The following is a 25652-nucleotide window of genomic DNA, read 5'->3' on the forward strand; positions in this document are numbered from 1 at the left end:
ATGAGACATTTTACAGAGTGAGGGGGTGTGCTCTGTCTTTTCCAGAAATTTATCAACTTCCCTATTTTTCCCACTCTCCTCTCCCTCTGTCTCAGGTGTTGCGTCAGAAGCAGGTCGACAATCCAGAGGTCAAACAGGTGTCTGTCCGCAGATTTGCCACGTTTGACCTTTTCAGCAGGAAAAGGCTTGTGACACAAGACCCTAGTGATACCTCAGATGACCAGTGGGTGGAGTACAGAAGTGTCCACTTTCCTGAGTGCAGTGCCTTACTCAGGTACACACACTGGAATGGACACACATAAGGGTCTAATTTCATGCTGGCACGGCTAAAGCACAGTAACAGTACCTTTTCCCAAGTAGCCATTTCATTATATCAAAGCAGACCAGATTAGTTGGCCAGAAGTCGGTATTCAGTAAGTTCCGGGCTTATTCAGTGTCATGTTGCTTTCATCATCAAAGTTTGAGGAGCATGGATCATGCCTTGGAAGACATTTCACTATTATGAGGATATGAACATAGTCAATGACTAACTGAATTGTTTATTGAACCAGGGTAGAATAAATCATCAAAGTTAATTGCACCTGGACATGGGGTTGTTTTATAAATCATTGTTCTTTGTTCATCTGTTTCTTTTTATACGTAAAAACAGTTTTTAAATAATTTATTTTTGGGTATTTTATGCCTTTGTTTGATAGTTGACAGTAGAGAGATGATGGGGGATCATGTGCAACAAAGGTCGGACACAAACCGGCACCCTAATCCCCAAGCTGACAAGACACCCCATAAAAACAGTTTTTAACTTGAAACAAAAGAAAATAATCATTGATTTGCAGAAATACATTGTTTTCACCACATCTTCTACATCTCAGTGATTTGTAATTACATGACATGTCTAACCCATGATCTCTCTCTGATACTTTTCCTTTGGAACAATGCCACAAGTTTAAAATAGTAATTAAGATTCTTTGTCTTATTTCACTGTCTGTAAGTAAAAACCACAATATAGTGTTCTCCCAGACTGCTGTATAATCCTCTATATTTTTCGGTCTCACAGGGATAACCTGGGGCCTCTTAGAGTTAATGAAGTGCTCAACAGTTTTGACAACACCGGTAATGTCTGTAAGTACTTATTTTATCTTACTTCTTAAAGGCATTGTATTTGTAATGTGTTTGTGTGTTTAAGTGAGCGTGCATGTGATTATGTTCACAGTGGAGAGTTTTACTTGCACTGCTCCCTGGCTTTTATCTCATCCTCACACACACACACACACACACACACACACACACACACACACACACACACACACACACACACACACACAACAACAACATTGGGTTAGCCTCATGCTCTGTGCTGTTAGTGTATGATTGATGGTTTGATGTTGGTGGTTTGATTCCATCTCTTTGAATGGAAGTGTGTCTCTCGTGTGGCTTCTACAGCGGTTTATCATGTACTCATTCCTCCCAACTACCTTCAAATGTCCTTTAGAAGGAAACAGGGCTGCAGTCTTCTTATTGCTTCAGTAGACAGTGATGAGTGGTTTGGGAGAGAGGAAAGAGCATGACTCAAACAGGGATTTGCACATGCTCTATGATATGGAGTGGAATAGTATCATCTGAAACACAAAAGCCTCGTGTTTCTTCATTCATTCACCTTCATTCATGTGAAGATTTTGTTTATGGCATGCTCAGGGTGGTCTGACTGTAAGCAAGCTTGAGCTTAATTCAGTCTTACTCTGTTCTGTTCATTTATTACTTATTTCTTTTAGCAATGTCAATCCAGTCATAGAAGTATTTCTACTAGACATGTATGCCTGCTGTTTACACAGTCTGTATTTCTTGAACAATACAGCAACGTAGGTCTTGAGATAAGATTGCAAGTTATTATACTTGTTATATGTACTTTATAGCATGCAAAGTTTATTACAGTGCATGTTTATTTCTAGCATTACCAATATATTGTGGTTAATTAATGACCTGTATGCAATACAATACAACTTTATTTTCCAGGATTGTGGAAATGTGTCTTTGACAACACTTCAGCAGAATAAAATTTTGCAATATTTAGACAAGGATTATTAGAAACATCAACAACAACGTATTGTATGTGTTAATGCAGTGATAAAAACATGAGTAATCTAATTATGGGTTTAGTTTAACAGACTTGCTTCATTGAGAATATACTTGGATGTGATCCCTTTTGATTCATTATGAAGCCCTCTCTGTGCAGGTCCATCTTCACAGGCATGTAATGGGTTATGACAAAGGTCATAGGTTAGTGTTAACCAGCCAGATGGCTCCACAGAAGTCTGGGTCGGAGGTGAAGGCCATGGCTAGGGGCTACCTCACTGCACACTGGGATCAGCCTATATAAGTAATGACAGAGCTCAGTGGCAGCTCTCATTCCAACCTACTAGAATGGATAATCACCTTTTCTCAACAAGGAGACAACAGGATCAATACTTTTTTTATTTGGAGAGAGAGAAAAAGAAGAGGTCATCATGTTTTTGCCTTGTGGCACTCCAGCAGCCTTCATTGTGTTCAGTGTGCTTTGCAGATAACTCATTAACTCTGTTCTTTTGTCCTTGTCTTACTCCTCTAACATGTATAAAGTAGTAACTTGTGTAGAGACACCTTACTTTTCCCTCACTCCACATATCTCTTGCAGTATACCCCGTTATCCCTCTTTCTACCCCATTTCTCCTCTTTCTTCCTTCCACCTCTTCATCCCTTTCTCCTCTCAGCTGGAGTTATGCTTGGCCAGATGGGTAACTGAGTTCCTGACTTGGCCAGTGGATTAGCACAGCCGGAGATGAGAGCATAGAGGAGGGGACAGGAGTAAAGGGGGTAGAGGGGAGATGGTGGGTGGGCATGCCAGAGGTGGTGTTGTGTGTGTGTGTGTGTGTGTGTGTGTGTGTGAGAGTGAGTGAGAGAAAGAGAGAGAGAGAGAAAAGTGGAGAGCCACTAGCAAGGGGTTCTCGTTCCTCAGACAATGAGCCAGCCATCTCCCTCCTGTTCTCCATCCCATGTTTGGGACTAGTAATGCGTGAGATCAATTAGGATTGGTTGAGAGGAGGCTCTGAAAGGCCCAGAGGTGACCCTGTCAGAGCCCTGGGGTATGTGTTTCGGGTGGGAGTCAGAGAGAAACCCCTCTAAATACACACACACATACACCTACTTATGTATACTCCTCATGAAGATATATATATAAGATATGTATGTATATGTATATATACATATATGTATATAGCCACACATTTATGCTCATGAACCCCCACACAGCCTCACTCACACACACTGATACACTTGGTCCACCATCACACCCTCTCCACCTTTCCTGCTATCTTGATAATCCCCCACCCCTGAGGTGTGGACAAGCCCAAATCCTAGGGGTCCTTGTCCTCCTGAATAGCAGGCTAAAAAGCCTGGCCGGATTAGCCCGCTGCCTCCAAAATGTGTGGACTCAGCTTAAAATTGCTACCCCCTCTCAGCATGACCCTCTCTCCCGGCTATTGTGTTTATCCCTCCACTGTGCATGTATGTGAACAATATGTCGTTTCTTAAGGTGATGATAAGCTGGAGTCAATGGTTTTATGTCAAGACCAGAGGAGCTGGCAAGGAGTCTCAATTAAAGATGTTTTAGGAAATTGAGAGTGTATCTTAAAGATGACATCATAGCACTGAGAAGGCTCTGACAACATACCATTTTGATTATCTGGGATATTTGAGCACTTCTGCCCAATTCTAATGGGCACTTTGTTACTTGTGAGGAAGGAATCAAGCCCAAATGAAACCATATACTGTATATGGCCCAATGTTTAATGGAGAAATATTTTATAATCTATTGTGTGTATCATGTAAAGTAAACTTTATTTTTTATTATTATTTTTTTCATTTTTGCTTATCTGCATAAAGAGTCACTTATTGTATCCTATAATAGACAGTAAGTAAAGACTACTGTGTAAAGTTAACTGTTAATGCAGTGGTATGAAAAGACTTAATTGGGCACCAAATGAAGGCTTTAATGACTGTGATAGGTTGACTCTTGCAGTCTGAAGCAATGAAACAGAATAAGAGATACAAATGTAACTGCAGTGATATAAATTCACTCAGATTCCAAAGGAAACATTAATTGGGTCTACTTGGGTGTCATATGCATCACCCAGGTGAAAGGTGACTTTGTTGATATAGATACTGGATGATACGAGGTGTCCAGGTGCAAAGCAGCCGCCGTCTGGCAAGAAATTTAACTGGATGCAACATTTGCTGAAACGCAACCCGACGTCACGCTGCGGTGGCCAATCATATACATGCAACACATGTGCACATTCCTGGTGAATTACTTTGTAACGTGAATGTTGTATTCAGCTGTTTACCTTGTGATCATCGTGATGAAAGATTTGCTGCTGTGAAAAATTTCCAGAGTTGTAAAATCCTGTTTGTAGATTGTATAAACCACTGCCCATTCATCTGTAACTCCAACTTGACTTCCTGGATCATATTTTATTGTCTCACTGGTACCTCAAACAACATGCCCCCACCATTGTAGCCCCCTGCGTCGTAGTGCCGAATCGCCGGATTTGGTCTGAATGCAGCCTAACTCGTTATATGTTGTGAGTGAATGGTCGGACCTATTTCCGAGCGGTCTTGATCACTTTGAAACTTTTTGAACTCTGAACTTCCGACCTTCCTGGTTCTTTAGCTGACACCGGGGGCTTGTAATTGTAAGAGAGCTTTGTACGAGAGTTGTTTGGGGTTTTAGGGGTGCTTGTTTCCTGCTAGGGATCAGGACTTCAGGACACAATACCACCCCTTGGGGTTGGGTGACTAAGAATGCGTCAGGGGAGGTGTGTGTGTTTGAGAGGGTTTAGGTAGAGCTTGTTGACATTGCAGGGCTTTTGGTAAGAGGGCTTGTTAGGCTTTGGGGTTACTTGTCGGGTTCATGTCACAGTCAAAGATCACAGTGACAGACTGGTGTGTCCATATACACACACAAACAGGAATAAATTATATTTGCTGTGTGTTAGTATTTGGAAACCTCTACTGGAAGCCATGGATGCAGTTAAGCTCAGACTCATTTAGAGCAATGCTTTTCATGTCCCTGCATGAGTGCATGTGTGTGTATGTGTGTGTGTGTGTGTGTGTGTAATCAAGAGCCAAGCATCCTAATGAAGCCTAATAGAGCCTTCTTCACCACAGCTGTCATTGTCTGAATGGCTGCTAGCCTTTCAGCCTCTCAGTCATCCCTATTATCTCCCACAGACTTCACCTATCACCCCTGCTGGTAAATACTATAAGCCCAGAATGTTTGAGTGTTGTGAGGGAGGGGAGTGAGGAGGGGGGGGGACGGTTGGCTGGTCATCTCTATGTGTATATCTGATGTTTGCTGCGCTGTGGGGCTGTTTGTGACAGGAGGATGTGTGTAAAGATGAGGGAGGATAAATGTCAGCTTAGGTAACATATTTAATGTCTTAACTGGACACATAAATATCAAATAAGACAATCATCACTATTCACTGACAGCCGTTGTGTTCTTTTCACTTCCTGATGCAGTTTTGGACAGGTGTGTGTGTGTGTGTGTGTTTTCTGTAACAAGGATGGCTCAGTCATGCGTGTTTAATGTGTTGTACCAGTGTCTAAGTGTTCATAGTGACTGTGTGTGTGTGTGTGCGTGTGTGTGTGTGTGTGTTGTAATAGGTGCCCCCCGTAGCCTCCCCTTGTGCCAAGCCTTTAGCGGAGCCCTGTTTGCATAATTATGCTAATTCATTGTGCCATAGTGCTAATTAGACCTTGTTAGACAATAGCGCTAGACTGGGAGCTGGCAGGCATACACACACATACACAGACACACACGCTCACTCAGACTGTTGTGTCAATGACAAGGTTTGTGGTCCCCCTCTGCGCTGTTTATAACATGCTCTCTATAGAAATGGTTCTCCACTGGTGTGCTCTGGACTGAGCTCAGGTGTCTCTTACAATTTTGATTTAAGCTAATGGAACAAAAATCAATACGACACAAGAATACTACACAAGCTTCCTCAGAATCTAATAAAATCGGTCTATGTCCATATTCTCGTTATCTCTCGTTCCTCAAAGCTGATGTTAATTGCTCCTTTGCCAGGGTTTTGTTGTATTTCTTAACTCCACTTATGTTATCATTGTGCATTGTGATGATAACCAATAATACACACCTCGGTTGACTTTCAGTTCACCGTGTGATCGGATTATAAGTCAGTCCAGGACCTTTGCTTAAAGAAAAAAATACAGGAGGTCTGTGTACAGTTGTCTGTTCAAGAAATACACATTTTTTGAAATACTGATATATATGTATATACACATAGAGAGGTTTTAATTAACCAAAACATCAGATTGGGTCTAAAATTTATTTATTCTCTTGATATTATTAGAAAGAAAAAATGATATTTTTAATAGAGGCTTCACTATTAATTTCAAGACTATCTTTTAATATCGGTAGTATTAGAGTTTTTAAAATGTAAAGAAGTTCTACTGCATGAATTTCTTTAAATGAAAATCAGTTGACCCAAACTGTGCTTTAGAATTTTTGCTCATGGTTTGCAATACCCCATTAACATGCTTCAGAGGGGATGAATACATGGCTTAAGTTGTTCGGAATTAGCTAAACTATCCATAGCAGCTTGTGTTAAATGACAAAAACAACTGTTTTACTGTTATATATTGTTTTCTATTACCCTGAAGCTTGCACAGGGTTTCAGTCACCAGCGACTGTTGTTAAGATGCTGTGGTGTCACAGGGAGTGATTAAATCCAAATCTGTATGTTCAGTATTATGACTATGTAACTGACAGTGGTTTTTAATAGGACAAACATGCTATACAGTTACTGTTTCCCCTCAAACATTTTTGTTGGTGGTCGTTGTTGGGGTTTTTCCAGTATCAATTTTAATAAATTGTATGGTTTTAAATTAAATAATTATTTTTTCTTCTGTTATATATATATATATATATATATATATATATATATATATATATATATATATATATATATATATATATATATATATATATATATATATATATATATATATATATAGAAAAAATATTTATGACAGACATTAAGAAGTTGTTTGATTACCATGTTTCAAGTAAGCCGAGTGAATCATAGCAGGCACAATTAAATGCCATTATGTGTGATGTTTGCTACTTTTATATCTTCTTTACAGTTGGATAAAACTGACAGACTGAAATGCTCCAAAACTGTTGTTCCCGAGCATTTTTAGCCATTGCCACAGTAATTGTTTCTAAGTCTATAATTTAACCGCTAAACATAAAAAGACAGTCACACAGTAAGTGGATGTGGCTTTTACAGTGTGTATGCACATGTGCAAGTAGAATATGTGTCACTTTGCGGTGTAGAAGTGGGGGTTGGAGGTAGTGTAAGCAAGACTTGAGTGGCTTGAGGGCACATTGAAAGAGTTGCCGGTTGACTTAATTGAAAGTAATTGATTTTCGCTTCTGTAGCCTTGTCTCCCCCATCCGTTCACTGGAGAAAACAAGAAACAGGGACTTGCCTGAAGTACCGCCGGCTGTAGGAGGCTTCTTGACACTCGAGAAGTAAACAGTCGCCACTCTACTTTGAACACAACTTGACGCTAATGTGCTGATGCAGACATAAATGTTTATATGCATGCACACGCACACACACACACACACACATACACACACATGCACTCACATGCTGAAATTCCCTGCAGTAAATCACCATTATGATTTTGTTGAGCTCATAGGACTTGGTCTTACAATCCTGTATCGTAATCGGCAGTCGTTTCTTGAGTGGGGGTAGGGGGTACACGCTTCACTGGGGTCATCAGGTTGGCACCCTCTTTCCTTAGTGTTTCATTGATCCATGCAGCAACAGAACTTCAAGAGGATAAGTTGAGTCCAGGTTTCTTCTGTCAGTGATTCAGTCCTGTCTAGGCGGACTGTAAATCATAACCAGCAGTGGGGGTAGGGGTAGAAGCTTAACTGGGGTCATCAGATGGGCACCCTTCGTCTTTGGTGTTTCGTTGATAGGTCCATGACACTTACAGAGGGTTCAACGGTGACACCTGGCGTCCCAGGTGCACCCCTCTCTGCTTCTACCCCTCCTGCTGGCTGATGGTCATCTTGCCACCCAGTTCTTGTCTTTTCTTTTCAGCCAGAGCCAGTCGCTGCTTCGCTTGGCAGTCTTTGCCAATAACTTGATAGTCTGTTGGAGGGCCTGTCCTCGGACTCCCATCCCTTTCAGCAGCCTGGTGGTTGACGTGGCCACAAAACCCCTGCCGGCCTCGACAGGGAGCACAAGTGTTCTCCAGCCCTTTTGTTCTGCTTCAGTTGCTAGTTCGGAGTACTTCAGCTTTTTGCGTTCATACGCTTCCTCCCATGGCACAGTCAGTTCTATGATGAACAGGGTCTTTTGTGAAGCTGACCACAGGATCAGATCCGGCCAGAGACTGGTTGTAATGATCTCCGGTGGGAAAGTGAGCTTCTGGTCTAGATCGATCTTCATCTTCCAATCCTGGGCTGTATCCAGTAGGCTTGATTCGTTTCCTGCAGTTGACCTCTTTGGTACCTTTCCTGCTGGTACAAAGGCCAAGAACAATAGCACAATAGGGATTGAAGGTGAGCTGTTGGGTGTAGCTTTGCTCAGGAGTCCTCTGCCATTATAGTCAGCAGTTGATAGGATAAATTTGTGCATGACTGAGAGTTAATGTGTATGTGTGTGCGTGGTTGTGTGTGTGTGTGTCCAGATGCGTGTGCACGTGTGCACTATTACCAGTAAGCGGTGGGGATTAAGTTCAGGAAATGAGTAGAGCGTTAAAGGGTGCTTCCCTGCCCAGTGCGTTTGCATTGTCACCGCTGCTAATACTCAGCTAATTACAAGGACATACTTTAACAGCAAGCTCAGCTCGTCACCCTCATGTCTCTCCACTTCGTTCCCTCCCTTTCTTAGGTTACCCCCTCGCCCTGGAATTAAGGGATGAAATGAAAGAGGGAAAGAAAAAAGAAAGAGTAATAACAGGTCTTTCCCCTGCCTAAAAGCTCACCCTCCCTCTGGACGGATACAATTATTGGATTTTTCTCCATTTAAGTCACCAAACCCCTGTGTGCCCCTCCTGGCAATGTCCCCTATGGTGCCTAAGCTCAGCATACACTAGCCCCTCCAACCATGTAACTAACACACACACACACACACACACACACACATACACACAAAAGAATTAGAGTCAGAGGGAGAGTATATAATATCATTGAGTTTTGATTAACAGTTCATGCCATCTAGTAGGCCATACCACCACCAAGCTTTTAATTATGGAAAATATTTTTTATTTTGGAAGTTAAGAAATATACAATGTTGATGGTTAATGATAAAGATTAACTTTATTATTATCCCAGAGAGAAATTGGTTTGCTGTCAGTGTGTGCAATGAATACATACACACTAATAAAGAGAGAGAAACAATCACACAGTCCACACATGGCGTACATCCTTATTAAACAGTACACACAATTACACAGCACCATCCTGCAGTGCTTATGATGTACAAAAATTCAACGTGAGGAAAAAAAGAAAGAAACTAGTGTTAGTATTGAGAAGATGGAATGCAGCCCAGAAATATACACAATATTTTCCACTATACAGCACTAGCTATAGTACTGCTGTGAGTACTATGAGTTTTATGTACAAGACTATTTGTAAAAGTAAAAGTGTGCTGCAGCTCCTCGTCCTGCGTGTTTGTTATAGAGTGCAGGTTATAGAATAAGAATTAAAAGCTATAAGGTTTGACAAAGAAATGTATTCGTGTAGTAGTTAGTTAGTTATGCTTTATTAGTTGTCATGCCTTGTCTTGTGGTAAAGCGAGAAAGTTTTCTTTTTTCAATTTTTAAAATATTAAATTCCCATATTACTTTGAACAAAAGACTTCAGTCGGCACACAAGCATAATGGCGCATTCAGTGCTACTAAAAAAATGATTTTCTCTGTTTATAGCTAGTTATAGTATTTATTTTTGATTGCAGACTTCTGAGCTGCCTATTATAGTATATATAATCCTTTACATCAGCCTTTTACATCATCACCCGCAGCCATGATGATGAATGCCCCTTTGGGTATAACTGCTAAGTAGCACATGTTGAGAGTGGTGCAAATTTACTGAACATTAGGTAACAGCTACAGCGACTGTACATTCACATTTTGAAAATGCTGTTTCTTACAGCAGATTGAGCCACATACTCAGTGTAATGCAAAATATCTTGAGGCATCTAGATGAGCCATTTTTATTTTTACACTGACTGTTCATGTTGTTTGTGTATTTTGTTTGTATGTGTCCACATGTCTGCATGCATGTAATGTATGCACACACACAAATGTGCTGAGCCATTACAGAGCTAAGTGATTAGTGCATGGTAGTTAATTTAGCTCTCCTCCCTCTTGTACCCATGAAGTGCACCACTGTGTACCTTCAAAGGCACGAGTGTGCACATGCAAGTGCACGAGTGTGAGTGTTTGTTTATGTGTGTGAAAGTCCCTGATGATGTTTTAAAACAAATTGATGATTAATGTGATTAGTATGTTGGTCAGGGAGTGGAGCAGCTATAGTAAATGGCTACATGGGCATATGGGAATTTGCTTGGCTCCATTCCAAACATAACCTGACGCACCAGATGGTTTGTTACACAAAACCATCTGAGAAGTCGTCCAGGGAAACTGTTTGGAAAAGGGCAGGCACTTTCAAAAAATACTTGGCAGATGATTGGCTGAACCATCCCTCTATCACCGTCTTACCTTGGGAGGCAGCTGGATTCGCAACGCTTCAAGTGCAACTTGAAGCCTGACGAGATGGATTCTTGCGTGATGTTGTGATCTTGCGATCCAGCTGTCTTGCAAGGTAACTCCAAACACTCAGTTTGTGTTTGTGCGCGTTTCAATGATTTGCACTGGTTTCCCCATTTCCACCTGTTGTAAATTTTAAAATAGTTTCTTTTCCACACTGTTTTTTTTTTCATGTTTACAATACAAAAGCGCCCATGCCCCCCGCCCCCTGAAGGATTTCATGCTTCTATTTCCCGCCTTTTAAAGAACTGACACATAAAGCTCTTGATCACCCAAACCTTTTCAGAAACCCAGGAAACATTTTAGTAGCTCAGGAACTTTAACTGGGTATTATCTGCAGAAACCTGGTTCTAGGTTTGGCTAAAAGGCTGTAGCTCCTGCCCCCGAAAAAAACTATCAATCAACTCTCAAGCTTGTACCCACTGCAAAACTTGTACCCACTTGCAAAATATATTTTTATATGTAGAAAAGAAAAGTCAATTATCATTAAACAAATTCTTGGTCCCAGCCCAGTGGAAATTCTTAGTTCTTGGAACTATTTCATCATAAAGACCCAATAGAGAGGGGGAGCAGCTGCCTGTCAATCTTCAACATGTCAACACGTATTTGCTGCAGCTGCTAATGTGTTTGCTATTTAGCTAAGGAGCCATTAACTTGCTTTGTGACTCACTATACAGCTTTAATGCACGAACTGCTACAGTCACTTGTTCACTCTGTCAGTCTCTCTCGGTCTGGAGACTCCCTAAATAGCCCCACAGGGGCCTTTAACTGTCAGTTGGCTGTGCTAACACGAAAGTAGGTGTTGACGCTAATGGGTGTGCTAAATGCTAATGTGAGCTAGCGTAGACCTCTTAGGGGAAAGTTAACTGATTTTCAAGTGGCCCCCTGAGAGACTGCCTTAATCGCTAACTAGCTGTAGCATCTCTCTAGGGCTACAGGCTGCAGGGACTAATGCTGGTGTGGCTATGCTAACTGCTGTAGTGACTGTCACATTGTGCTGTGCACTTTTCATTTTAGAACATTATGGGAGAGAAAAGTGGTCTCCTGTCTGTGTTTGACATTTGCTTTTTGAAAGTTAGGAAGTTAGAAACGGAAAAGAATGAGACCTTGACAACAAAATCTTTATGGGTTATATTATTATTATGAAACACAAATTGAACATTTAGATTTCTCACTCACTTACTCACTCTTACACACATGCACACACACATTGTCAGTCACACATGCACAGACTTCTTTTTCTCTCTTATTCTGTCTCTCTATCTGTCCACAGCAGGCCATGGCGCCACAGACCTTTGTGTTTGCCCACTGAGGCTGAAATACGCTCTCTCTCCCCCTCTCTCACACATATATGCAGTTAACAGAGGGCAGAGAAGGGGAGACATTAGACGGGTGTAGTAACTGAGCTGTGGAAATGAAGATCTCAAGTCATAATTTTGAGACGCTGGACTGTTCAGCAGTTCCCCATACACCACAGTATCTTGCAAATCATGTTTATACTGTGAGGTTACTGTAAATTATCTCAGCTGGCCCAAAATTGTTTTTAAAGATGGCTTTGTGAGAGATAATTTGCATTGAAGGTCTTTAAATTTTGATTTTTAAAAAAACAATTAAGGAGCTTTGAGAATCCTATCCTTAATATTTTTTTCTGAGCTATATTTTTTATAATTGTAAACACACAAAATTTGCCCTCTAAAAATGGGATTTGGGGCAGAGTAGGATTTAATAATTTCAACAGATCATTGTGTTTATATTTGTTTTTTCAGTAGGCTGCTCCTTAGTTTCCATTTCAGTGGTTGTGAATAAAGGCCCTCAGAGCTGATGATATTTGTAAGTGATCACTCATGGGCCCCAGCTAGACATATAAAAACCATTGAGGTCAATGGCTGGGAAGACACAGCTGTTAATAAAGTCAGATTAAGTTACAAGAAAACTTGACAATAACAAATGTTGGATTTGACTTGTTTCACAGTACAGCCGGTGGCCAGTGGAGCCCTCATAACAGAAAAAATAATATGCCACTTTATTATATTCACTCTAATAAAGTCATATTGGGGGAAACGTAGTTGTTTTTGCCAACATGTCACAATGACTGTGACACTGTCCTTGTTACTGAAACAAACACAACAAGTCAGAAAACCATACAAGTATTTTTCTTTTTAATTTGATTTATGTAACCTAACCCTTCTGGCACTCTGGTGTGTTTATCAGGGTTTAGTGAATCTGTCACCGACAGAAACCCACAAGTGATTAGAAGTAGTGAAGCCAACATAATTCAATAACAGGGTTAATTAAAAGTTCAACAGTATGACAGTGGCAGAGGTTTAATCACATCAGGTGCGGCTGCAATTTAAAGTTGTTTTTTGGATTAATTGTTTTGCTCCCTAAATGTTAAATTTTAAAGTAGCTTGTTTTATCTGACCAGCAGTTCAAAAGACATCGAATTTACAATAATATAAAACAAACAAACAAAAAAAAGAAAATCATCATGATTAAGAAACAGGAACTAGAAAATATTTTGTATTTTTCTTGTGACTTCAGTTGATTCAGCATCTTAACACTGGGATGCATCTGAGCACATGTGTTGTGTGAAACTGGTGGAGGGCTGGCCTTAACAATGATCTGAGAAAAAAAAGTACAAAATAAATGTATATATAATTTTATTTAATTTTCTGATTTTAAAAAATTACTTATTTTATTTCACAGCGAATGCACTTCCTGCCACCCTAAAGCATACCGCTGGAAAAAAATCAAACGGGTGTCGACTTTAATAATGTAGATTTTTTTTTGGAGAGTATGAAGGTCAGGAAGATGAGAATAGGGCTGTTGACACTCATTCTGACCTTATGTTTTACCGCCTCTATCCCCTTATCGCTACATGTACAGGGGTACCGTCCTGAAACACCACTAGGTTCTGATGTTAATAAACAACAAATAATTTTTAAAGGCTCATATACACAATAACCCTGTGTGTGTGTGTGTGTGTGTGTGTGTGTGTGTGTGTGTGTGTGTGTACTTGTAAGTATGTGTAGGTGGGTGTGTCTCAGTAGGGGCAGAAGGATTACAGGAAGATTGGTGTGCAATCAGGTTGCTAGACGGATCCCCTCCAAACTCTCTGTGCTGTCCCACTGGGCCTTTCATCAAGTGTGTGTGTGTGTGTGTGTGTGTGTGTGTGTTCAGGTCTGCACTAGAAAGGGAGGGTTAAGTGTGGGATCACAGATGGAGACATTATGTTTCAGTACCCTACGTCTTCTTTCCTTCCTCCATTTCTGTCTTGTGCTACTTCTCTGTGTGTCTTTTAACTTCCTTTCTTCTCTATTCATCTTTCTCTAATTGGGGTTTTTAAACATTACTGTTAAAATATCTTTTTTTTAGATGCACACAAATTATAGTTAGTGGACTCTAATCCGAATCATTTCTTTGCTGTCACTGTCTTTGAGATAAACCTGAACGTAATGATTTGAATGATGGAGCTGTGTGTGGTAGGAAACACTGCCTCAGAGGCTCACATATGACTAGGAAACCATGTAACCACTATGTACTTTTGAAAATGTGTCAAAAAAGTACATCCTGGGCTGCTAAATAGAAATGATCAAATCTTTGGAAAAGGTAAATTTCACAACTTCACACAGAAAACGGTTTGTTTGACTCTGGATTAGTGTTGAAACCATTAATCAATTAATCAGTGAGATACTATTTTGATAATCCACTAATCATGTTTCAAGCAAAAAGGACAGAAAATGTGTCAAGGTTATGTGAGGATTTGCTGCTTGTTACGTTTTAAGTTGAAGGTCTTTGGGTTTTGGACTGTTTAGGATGAAACAAAACATTTGAAGATGCCATTTTGGAGTCTGAGAAATTGTGATGTCTCACTATTTGAGAATTATAATATTATATAGTACATGATTAGTCAATTAATCAACTGAAAAAAATGATTCAGATTTATTGTTAAGGAAAAAAAATGCTTAGTTGCATCATTACTCTTGATAAATTGGAAAAAATCACAAAACAAAGTGATCCTTCAGACAAAACATCACCAAACTTTTGTCATTTGTTCCGTTTTATTATTGCTACAGTAATAATTCTGTCAAGCATCAGGGACACTGAGTATCAACATTTACTGCTGCTCCTCAGTCACCAGTGGAAAAGAAACTACGGGTCCAAATGCGTCTAAACACCTGATTGAAATATACAAATATGATTGAGAAGCTTTTTAAAGTACAGCATAAATTGAGTGAGATTAGTAAAAAGATGTTTCACTCCTCCACAGCAGAGTTGAAACTCACTATGCCAGTGCTACTGATTCAAATTTTCTCCTCCTGTGCCGCTGCTAGCATCTTCCCTCCCTGTTTCATTGCTTTCCACCGTCTTTGCTGCGCTCCCTCCCTCCTTCTCTGCCTTCCTCCGACTCTCTCCACCCACCAGTGATTGCAAAATCTTCCCATCACCACCACAATCATAACAGCTCAGAGGCTGTGCCAATGTTTAACCACTGCCAGTCCGCGCACACACAGACACACATGCTGACACACACACACACACACACACACGCACGCACATGTGTCCTGGAGGAGAAATACAGTTGGAGCTTTTATGCTGCTTTCCCGAGTGGCTGTTTTTGAGCGCAGCCACAATGGAGGGCCTAATGTGGATTTGTTTAGAGAGCTGGTTAATTGGAGTGGGATGCTCTAATTGCACCTCTTTCATGGTGTGTGTGTGTGTTTGTGGATGTGTGTGTGTGTGTGTGAGTGTGCGAATGTGAGTGTGTGAATGTGAGTGTCACCTGGCCTTTGTTTGGACTGTGTGTGGGAAAACATTTGCTCAGCTATAACTACACTACTCAAACACTATACGCTACATAACACACACATAAGGGGTGTGAAGTGTCTAAGTACAGAGAGCTGGAGGGAACAAATAGAGCAAGAGAAAGAATACATGAATAGTACGCCTTTATAATAGATATAAGCTACTGTACTGTATGCACAGAGTCCATTTATGTGAATACACAACTTGTGTTTGCACATGTGCATCTGTACAGTGCTTCCCTCTGTCTCTTGTTGTCTGTGTTGTCCCCCAGTTGGGGGTGCTCTAAGTCTTTGTATGACTCTGGTGCTGGTTTACGTTTGTGCGTGTGTGTGTGTGTGTGTGTGTGTGTGTGTGTGTGTGTGTGTTTGTGTACGCATGGATCCCTGTATGTTTGTATACTGAAGCAACTTGCCAGTTTGGCATCTGTGTTGTCATGCCACTGTGTCCCGGTATGCCTTTTAACACTACACTCGCAGACACATACTGTAGAGATACACACGCCTTTCCAGTTTAGGACTAGTAGTTTTCAGTGTGGTTGTTAGGTGTGTTATAGTGAGCTACAAGATGCAGACAGATGACCTGACTAAATGAAATGAGTGTTGAAACTTAATGAATGCAGATACTGACATACATATGACATATCATATGCTAAGGCCTTCATTCACCAAATCTCAAACAACTGAATGGAAGAATGGTGTTCAATCTGCGACGATCAGTTGATTAATCAATTAGTTGCTGACTATTAAATTAATCACCAACTATTTTGATAAATTGATTAACCATTTTAAATATTTTTTTTAAAGAAAAAAGTTCTAATTCTTTGATTCCAGCCTCTCAAATGTGAATATTTTCTGTTTTCTTTATTCCTCTGTGATAGTAAAGTGAATAACTTTGGGTTATGGACCGTTGATCGAGACAATAGGAGACATTTGAGGACGTCACCTTGTGCTTTGTGACAGTGATTGAAAATTTTCACCATTTTCTGACATTTTATGGACCAAACAACTAATCAATTAGTCAAGAAAGTAATAAACAGATTAATTGATAATGAAAATAAATGTTAGTCGCAGCCCTAGTTCAATGCTCAATTATGTCAAGGAGCATTGAAAAGGTTTTGGCACTTATAGAGCCTGTAAACCACTTTATTTTAGTTTTTCTTGTAATTTGTTACCCATATATTTTTAAAACATGGTAGCCCATCTATTACTGTAATAAAACAGCTTTAAAAGATATTTGAAGTGAAATGAAGAAAAAAAAATAGAGAAAAATGTACAAAAGTTTAAAAAAAAAGTTTTAAATGAAGGGTCAGGTTTGTACACTTCCCTCTTTCTGGGCTCTTTCCTTTCATTCCCGTCTCTTTTCATTCTCTTTCCCCTCCTACTAATCTGTATCCATTTGTTTTTCCTTAATTTTCTGTCTGTCCAGTTCTCTTTCAGTCTCAGTCCATCATCCACTTATGATGATTGTGTGTGTGTGTGTGTGTGTGTGTGTGTGTTTGTGGTACCTCTGTGTGAGTGCAAACACATGGCGTGCCCTAAGTGGGCCATAGGCCTAAAGCTAATCAATGATCGTCATTTAAGCCCATTCTCATCCTACACACACACACACACGCATGCACAGACACCACAGTGCTTTTCTGATCAATTGAAAATAAGTGTCATTCACTTCTGCTTGTCTGCTAAAGGACATGGACAGACCCAGGATGGTTTGACTCTTTCTATTTAGACTTTTCTCTGTTCCTTTGTGTACTTGTGTGTTTTCTTTTCATTGTCAAGCATTATGAGACAAGAGAGTGATCTCTTTTGTCAACATAAGTGTATGTGTTTGCCTTTCTTTTTCTCTGTTTGTGCCCCTGTGCGTGTGTATTCATGTGCATGTGTGTGTTTGCGGGGTCAGCCTAAATGGAGATGTATTATTAGTAACCATTCTGAGCGTGGTTACTGCAGTTTTTTAGCAAGGCAATCAGATCACTTAAGAGGCTGCTTGGTCTAAGGTCTATGGCCTAAAGCCTGCTGTCTCTCCGTGTATTTGGCTCTCTCTCTCTCTATCCTTTAATGCCCCTCTCCAACACACACAAAAACCCCAGCAGCCATGGCCATCACCCCTTATCTTCTCTCTCCTCACCCTGCCTCGTCTCTCCTCTCTACCACTCCTGCCTCCTGTCCTTTACCTCCACGGGGGAAAAAGGACAAGGTCATGAAGATAAACACAGAAAAGTGAAAGTGGTAGAGAGAGAGACAGAGAGAGCTGAAATGAACCATCTCATTTGGACATTAGCCCCTGGGCGGCTGTGGTGAGAGGCTAGCTAGCCTAGCGCATAATGCCCAATTGTGTATAAGGCATTTAGCTTGAGTTAGCCGGCTGCTTTGACAAGCTATTACTGGAAAGAATGAAGAGCAGCGTAATGCAAGACTCCCTGAGTGAGTGAGTGTGTGTGTGTGTGTGTATGTGTATGTGAGACAGGTGGGTAACTGCCCCTTGGACCCAGTGGCATAGACATTGCTTTACTTACACATCACTGGTGCACAGAGTAGTGTGCACCACACACAAATACACATGAATGCATGTGTGTGTGTGTCTTGACAGCGTGCTTAGTGGACTGTTTCATTCATGCGTGCACAGTGATGGACAACATTATCACAGAGAGTCAGCTCTTTTTGCTGCATATGAACCTTGTTCACTTGAGTAGGCTGTTTAGTGAAGAGTTCCTTTACCTCAGTGACACTGAGGACTTTGATAGTGAGACTCATGAATCTTTTCAAAAGGACCCGTTCCAGGCAGAAAGACGAGCATTAGCCCAGAATCACAAATGATCTTTATATATCAAATACAATCGGTTACTATTAAAAAGATAGAAGGGCGGCTTGATCTATTCCACCTTAAATCTTCCAAATTATTTGTAATTTTGAGATAGTTTTAGCCCCTTAAGTTGGTGCGAGTCACAGTGTTTCAATATGTATGAACACATTTAAAATAATTTTACAGTTTGTGTTTTTGCACAGCTATCCATCATCAAAGCATTTAACAAAACAATCCCCATCTACCTCCTCTTCCTCCATGGCTTTTATGTATTGTATTTTAATTCTCAAGCAATCCTCACTCACGCAGACACAGAGCACCTCACTACTGTTTCACTTAAACAGTTGTGTCTAATCCTGTAATTTGCTTATTCTACTGTTCAAGTGCAAAATGTAAATATATAGAAAAGTAGCAAATCCTCTGATTTGAGAAGCTGGAAACAGCAAATATTTGGCATTTTGCAAAACTACTTGTAGATTTATTGACTGTGAATTCTTTTTTTGTTGATCTACCAATTTATTAATTGACTAATTATCTCAACACTAATTAATCTTGTTCATTTTCAACATGTCCATATTTTATATATATTGCAGGACCCTGCAATGGAAAATTTATAATTCAGCCCTTGTTAATGCTGTTAATTACACCTGTGCTGTCCCTGTTTTGGAACAACTATTATCCAGCTAATTTGAACTGGTTGCAGGTTTACTCTTACACAAAAAAGTAAAAATAGTGTGTATCAGGGAGAGTAATTAATATTTCAGCACTGATCGTGACAGCAAGGTGGATTGTTTTCCTGCTCCCAACTTTTTTCTGCAGTTGTGAGGTTTTTGTTGCAAGGCGTGTGAAGCAAGGCCGCATGATGTCACCGCTATCATCAGCAACTGCAGATGTTTTAACGTCTGCTCCAGCCTCTTCTTCCTTCATTGTCAGATACATCCAGCATATCTACCATAGTACCAATGAGCCTTACCAACTTGATCCTGACCACTGCTGCTGTTATGATATATACAAATTAATGCATTGGGATTTGTATTCCTGAATTTTATTTATTTTTTGTACTCATTTAAAGTAAATAAGACAAAACAAATCAAGTAATATTGCAAAAAAGTCCAGTAAAAATAACGATCATGTCCTCCACACGCACAGTGAGGTAAAACATGGGCTCGGAGAGAAGAGGAGAGAGGGGAGAGGCGAGGAGAGTCTAATAGAGATATATCATTACACTGTTATATGTGTAATCTATTGTGCTGCCATTGAACAGCAGCAGCATGGGTTTGGTAGTAGGCCATGCACACACACACACACACATACACACACGCTGTGCCTCCAGTGGGGCAGTAATAGAGGGTGTGAGTGTATTAGTCGCTACAGTCCAAGTGTTAAGTGCTGGCCTGGTGTGTGTGAGATCGATGACAGCCGCGCTGCCCCTCATTCACACACACATAGACACACAGAGAGCGGTGACACATAGCCTGGGGTCAGGGGTCATACACAAACATCTCTGTCTCTCAAACACACAGATATCTCCCTCTATTTCTGTGTGGATATGTGTCAAAAACACTTTCTGTGTCTATTACAGACACACACACACAAGCACACACACACAGACGCACGGCTATACATATACCCATCCTGTCCTGTGACCGTAGGGGGGGGGGGGGGGGCGGCGCTGTCAAGCACCGGTGTTCCATCGATACTCGGGCAGAGCACTAATGCCTGCTGTCTGCTGATGGACGCTGGCCTGCCTCCAGGGACCATTAGACTCACTGGGACACACACAGACAGACACACACACACACACATACACAAACACACATACAGTACACTCACATGGAACACATACACAAACCTAGTACTTGCATGCACACATAGTACTTGTGTGCTTTGTGTACATGCACGGAGTACGTACAATAGATACATGTGCATACGCATTTTGCTTTATAATATGCAGAACAGAGCATTGCACATCTTTTAGTTTTTAAATTGTAAACTCACAGTATATGCGTATTTCTGCATATTGCCAAATATGGAAATTGATGGGCAGACATTAAAATGGATACTGTAAAGACAACAACAGATAAAACCCTCATTATCAGTACATTAAAAATGAAATTTAAGATACAGTACAACACTGTGCAAGTATTAGACCACAACAATTCCAGAAGTGTTTATCTGAGCAGCCCCGTTTCTCACTTAAAAAGTGTTTTATTACTTGATTTAAAAAGATATAATTATCTGCAAATTAAAGAAAGCACAACAAAACCCTAATAAGTGGAGAAAAGTGTTGAAATAATTCAGTATTTTCCAACATGATTGGAAAATACTGAATTATATCCAAGTAATCAGCTTCATTATGACATGTCATTTTGGTAGATTTAGTAAATTCCTCGAAAGTTTATTGTGTCTAGTGTTTGCAGAATTGACAGAAAAATAAAATGTAATGTCCTCCAGAGGCTTCTTTCACTTTCCAATAAGTTTAAGCATATTTTTTACCAAGCAAATGCGGATCTGCTACAGTACACATCATTTTCCGCAGTGCATCGCTGCTGTAGTATTTTATGATGCCATCGCACACAATCTTCTTCTTTCCTGTCCTGAGCCAAGCAGTAGGGTCATTAGGTCATCAGTGTTCACATGGCTAAAATCACGAGAGTGCTGCAGGATCAAATGCCATGTTCTGATCCTTTGCTTTGCTATCCATCGGAACTGCAATCCAGACACCATTAGTGCTACTCTTCTCTACTTTACTGCGGCTCTTTTCTTCACTCCCTTTTTCCTTAACACCAGACCCCTGTTTTTTTTTTTTTTGCAACTCCCTCGAATCCCCCCAATTGAACACACTCTCACAGATCTGTATTACTCACCGAGTGTCAGGCTCAGCACCTTTTTAGGTGAATTAGCTGAACAACAGATGTGCTGAAGTGTGTGAAAGAGAAGAAGATGAGGGAACAGAGGACACCCTACAGTTGCACACAGTGAAGTTGGTCCATGTGTCCCTTACCTGTAGCTATATAATAATCAAACAACGAGCCAGTTTCTGTTTTTTTTTCTTCTTTTAATTGTCTAATTCATACAAATCTCAGACCTGCCTCTTCCTGCCCTCATTGGACCTCCCCCAAGAATACTTCAGACCTGTGGGAAACACTTCACTGTGTGCAACTGAGCAGAAAACTGACTAGTAATAGAAAACATAACGCTGGACAAACGTTGTCACATTGACTGTATTATATAAACATTTATTTGTCATATATAGTGGAGAGCGGATGTTCGCCAGTGGCCGGTCTTGCAATCCTAAACACACAGACACCTCAGATACACAAGCAGCAGCTGCAACAACAGTTTTATCTCCAGTTGATTCTTATAACAGGAACTGGTGCAGTGTAGAGCACATGTGTCTGAAGTGTGCATGTGTGTGTGTGTCTTGAGTGCCACATTTTTCATTAATTTTTTTCTGGATGTTTTTTTTTGCAGAATGTCATATCTATTGAAATAAGGCAGATTTTTTTTAGATGTTATTATTATCATGAAAAGATGAAAACCAACAAGAATACGTCCTAATGCATGAATCCGTCTCAGTGCCATAGAATCATATTTACTGTTGTTGTCCACAAACAATTAAAACACATTAAATAGCCGTACTGTCACATTTTTGCATCATAGTCTTTCATTACGATCTCTCAACTAGTCAAGTCAGTGTAACCTGACACTTGAGCGTGCAAATGACATCTCAAGAGGCTAAAATTGCAGTTCCAGAGTTGTTTCAGGATGAACCACTCTACTATTTATGTCACCTAATAATTAGTGGATAAATTCTCTCTTCATTTAGGTCTTCTGGTTTTGTTGAACAATGTCAGAATTATCCTCTAAAGTAGTGTGTGTATGCACATCTCAGTGTCTGTGTATACAAAATGAAGTATAGCACCAGCCACATACAGAGCAGTTGAACAAATGTCTGATAAACACATTCAATGAAAGTGCTATCGTAAGGAAATATAACAGCGGTTTCTTTGTACGTGTTAAATTGTTTGGATTGGAAAGGCATTGATCTTCCTGCTTTGCTGCATGCTGTCATTACCAATAGATTTTTTCAGATATTTCCTTAGTTATATTACATTTTTCATGAGTGAGAGGGCTACATTTATGTATAGTAACAATTTGATTAAAAACATAGAATCATTACACCTTTAAAAATATCACCAAATAGCATTATATCATGCAGTTCTTTGTGTCCGTGGCCATCAGCAACAGCAGCAAAAATAGGAACTCAAGTCTGGTTTTGTTCCAATATTGATGTATGAATTCCTCATTAGACTGGCTAATTACTACCCAACACTCGGACAGAGTCTTTGTTTCATTGGCTCAGCACAATAAAAAGGCGTCCCTAGAGCTCAGAGAAACAACAGTCCTATAATGTAACAACATAAATGAAAAAAGGAACATGTAACAAGTCATAATAAAGCTCCTGGAGGTGTTTGGACTATATCCATATTAGATTAAATGAATAATTAGGTTTGATAGAAATGTATGGCACGAGGGGGAGAAGTTGGCATCTTGTGAAAAGCCTGTGTATATAAGTGATAAGTGTTGTGTACCGTGTTGGTGCTGTTAGGGGTTACATACTTAGTGTGGAAACCACTATGTCCTTCTCTGTTTTTTTTTGTAAAGAAAGCCTCATTAAGCCCCAGTACAGGCAACAAGCAAGAGCAGAGTGGTAGAAGAGACAGTGATGAGGAGGAGAGTAGTGAGCAACACAGAGAGAGGAGACAAAAACAAAGTGAAAGATGATGAGCGAGAGAACAGAGAAAGGACACCTTGAGAGTAAGAGAAGAGAGAGAGAGAGATGGGTCCTGACAGGAGAAGGGGGCTGTCTACAGATTTGCCTGCATCAAATCCAGGCGCCTGTGGGCATCAACACAGTACAGGCATACACACATATATACACACACACACACATATGCACACACAGATGGTGATAACCCATCAGCACTGGCCAAGTGTTGTTTAATCCAACCTGACTTGCACTCGACAGAAAAAGCAAATTCACTTCCACTCACAGTCTGGAAAACGGAGCGCTCTTCACATAAATGGCAGCGCTCTGAATTACCCCATTTATGTGTGTCTGTGGATGTGTGTGTGTGTGTGTGTGCCCGCTGGCATGCACACACTCTACAGCTCATGTTTTTATTTTTGTGATCATTTTTTCAGTGTGTTTGTGCGTGTGTGTTTACATGTATTGGTGGTGACAACCTCTTCAACAGTACCCCCTTCATTGTGTGACAGGCAGATAGCTAGGCTGCTCTGCTCCCTATTGTTAGGGGGCTGTCATCAAACCCTGCTTGTACAGCCAGTTATACTGCCTGTCTGTGTGTGCGTGTGTGTGTGTGTGTGTGTGTGTGCGCGCATGGGTGTGTGGGTGACGGAGTTTGTACTTTGTTGTGGTCGTCTACATCGTCATGTGTACTAATACACCTGAGCTTGTTTTTCCTGATTGTGTGATAATGAGTGTGCTTGTTTTTTTTGCAAAATAGTGAGTCTGAGTATTTTTTTTTTTTCGTGTGTGTGTGTGTGTGTGAGCACAGGTGAATATGTGTTTGATTTGTTTATCTGTGCCACAATGAGAGAGAGAAGAGAAGATCAGGGCTGACAAGCCATTGTTTGACAGACTGATAGTTTGGCTGGAGCGCTCTACTGTACTCCCCTCTCCTCTCCATTGTTATGTGACTTGTCATTAAGCCCTTGTTGCCCAGTCAAAATGGGCAGGAGTGCTTGTTAGCCACAGCGCTGTCATTTGTGGAGAGGAGTAGGTAGGCCTAGCACACACACACACACACATATACACACACATCAAACACACACATAGAGAGATACAAGAGGGCAGAGGCACAGAGTGGGTACCGCAGATGTGAAAAATTATTTTTGCTCAGTATCTATGGTGCTCGATGTATTATTAACATTCTCATATAATCCTGTTAAAAAAACACAAGCTGTGCTGATGAAATTAGGAGCCCTGCAGTGTTGAAAGAGCTAAGGAGAAAATTCCACACACTTTCCGAAGAATAGCCCAGCACTGAAAAAATAAATTGGTATTTACATAAGAGGTGAAAATTAGAGGAAGGAAAATCCACTGCCACCATGTTTTCTTCTTGTAAAACAGAATGAAAGGAAAACTCCCGACAACAGACTTCATGTGTTTTGCCGGTTGGTCTTTTAAAGTTATGAAATAGTTTTTAATCTTTTATTTGCTCCAGTCCTTTCTTCTGCGTCTGTCTACTTTTGCTTCTGCTGTTTTTGTGCTTAAAGGTAAACAAACAAAAGTTACGTTTGCATTCAGTGTTGCACATAACAAAACACATTATGTGTATGCTTGAGGTCTAACAAAAAGTGTTGAATGCATTTACTTCACTTCCTCATTAAACATTTGCGAAGCAGATTTTTTAAGTATTTAAATCCTGAGTTGTTTACATCCATGTTTCTTCCCTGCTTCTGCTGGCTCCTTGGTGCATTTCATAGCACATCACAGTCACCTGTAGATCAATAGAACAGGGCTGCAACTAACGATTATTTTCATTATCGATTAATCTGTCGATTATTTTCTCAATGAATCAATTAGTTGTTTGACATTTTTTCACCATTTTCTGACATTTTATAAACCAATCACTTTCTCAAAGGCCAAGATGACGTCCTCATACAACTTGTTTTGTTCACAACAACCAAAAGATATTCAGTTTACTGTCATAGAAGACAAAATAAACCAGGAAATATTCACATTTGAGAAGCTGGAATCAAACTATTTGGACATTTTTGTCTTAAAAAAAAGACTCAGAACGATAAATCGATTTATCAGAATTTCATAGTTGGCAACCAATCAATTTATTCAACTAATCATTGCAGCTCTACATTGGAATAGTCAATAGTAAATACAATATTGTGACTTTTTTCTTTACTGTAATGAAGTTGTGGCCAGGTCGAGTGAGAGTGGAATTCTCTTGAAAGAGGAATTGTATTGACCTTAAACAGAAATAGAAATCACTGTTTTAGTTTAACTAGAAGCAAACTTTAACTATGTATTCAAACTTGGTGAGCAAAAGCACTTTTATTAAATGTTTAAAATGTTTGTCTGGATGTTATTGTTTTGTCTCCACATACTATAAGACTATACTTTCACACATTAACTTCTCTGTAGACTTACGCAGAGA

The 25652-nt window shown here is 40.2% G+C and overlaps 1 protein-coding gene across 4 annotated transcripts in view; it reads left to right on the forward strand.

Moving 5' to 3' along the window:
• Positions 1-25652, forward strand: part of camkmt (calmodulin-lysine N-methyltransferase) — a 121314-nt gene that overhangs the window by 2365 nt on the left and 93297 nt on the right. For all 4 annotated transcript variants that reach the window (XM_044372307.1, XM_044372306.1, XM_044372308.1 and 1 more), the window contains exons 3-4: positions 96-274; positions 1055-1119. In XM_044372307.1, coding sequence (XP_044228242.1) covers positions 96-274; positions 1055-1119 — 244 coding nt within the window. The remainder of the gene's footprint in view (positions 1-95; positions 275-1054; positions 1120-25652) is intronic.

This window comes from Thunnus albacares, chromosome 14 (assembly GCF_914725855.1).
Source record: "Thunnus albacares chromosome 14, fThuAlb1.1, whole genome shotgun sequence".
Classification (NCBI taxonomy): domain Eukaryota; kingdom Metazoa; phylum Chordata; class Actinopteri; order Scombriformes; family Scombridae; genus Thunnus; species Thunnus albacares.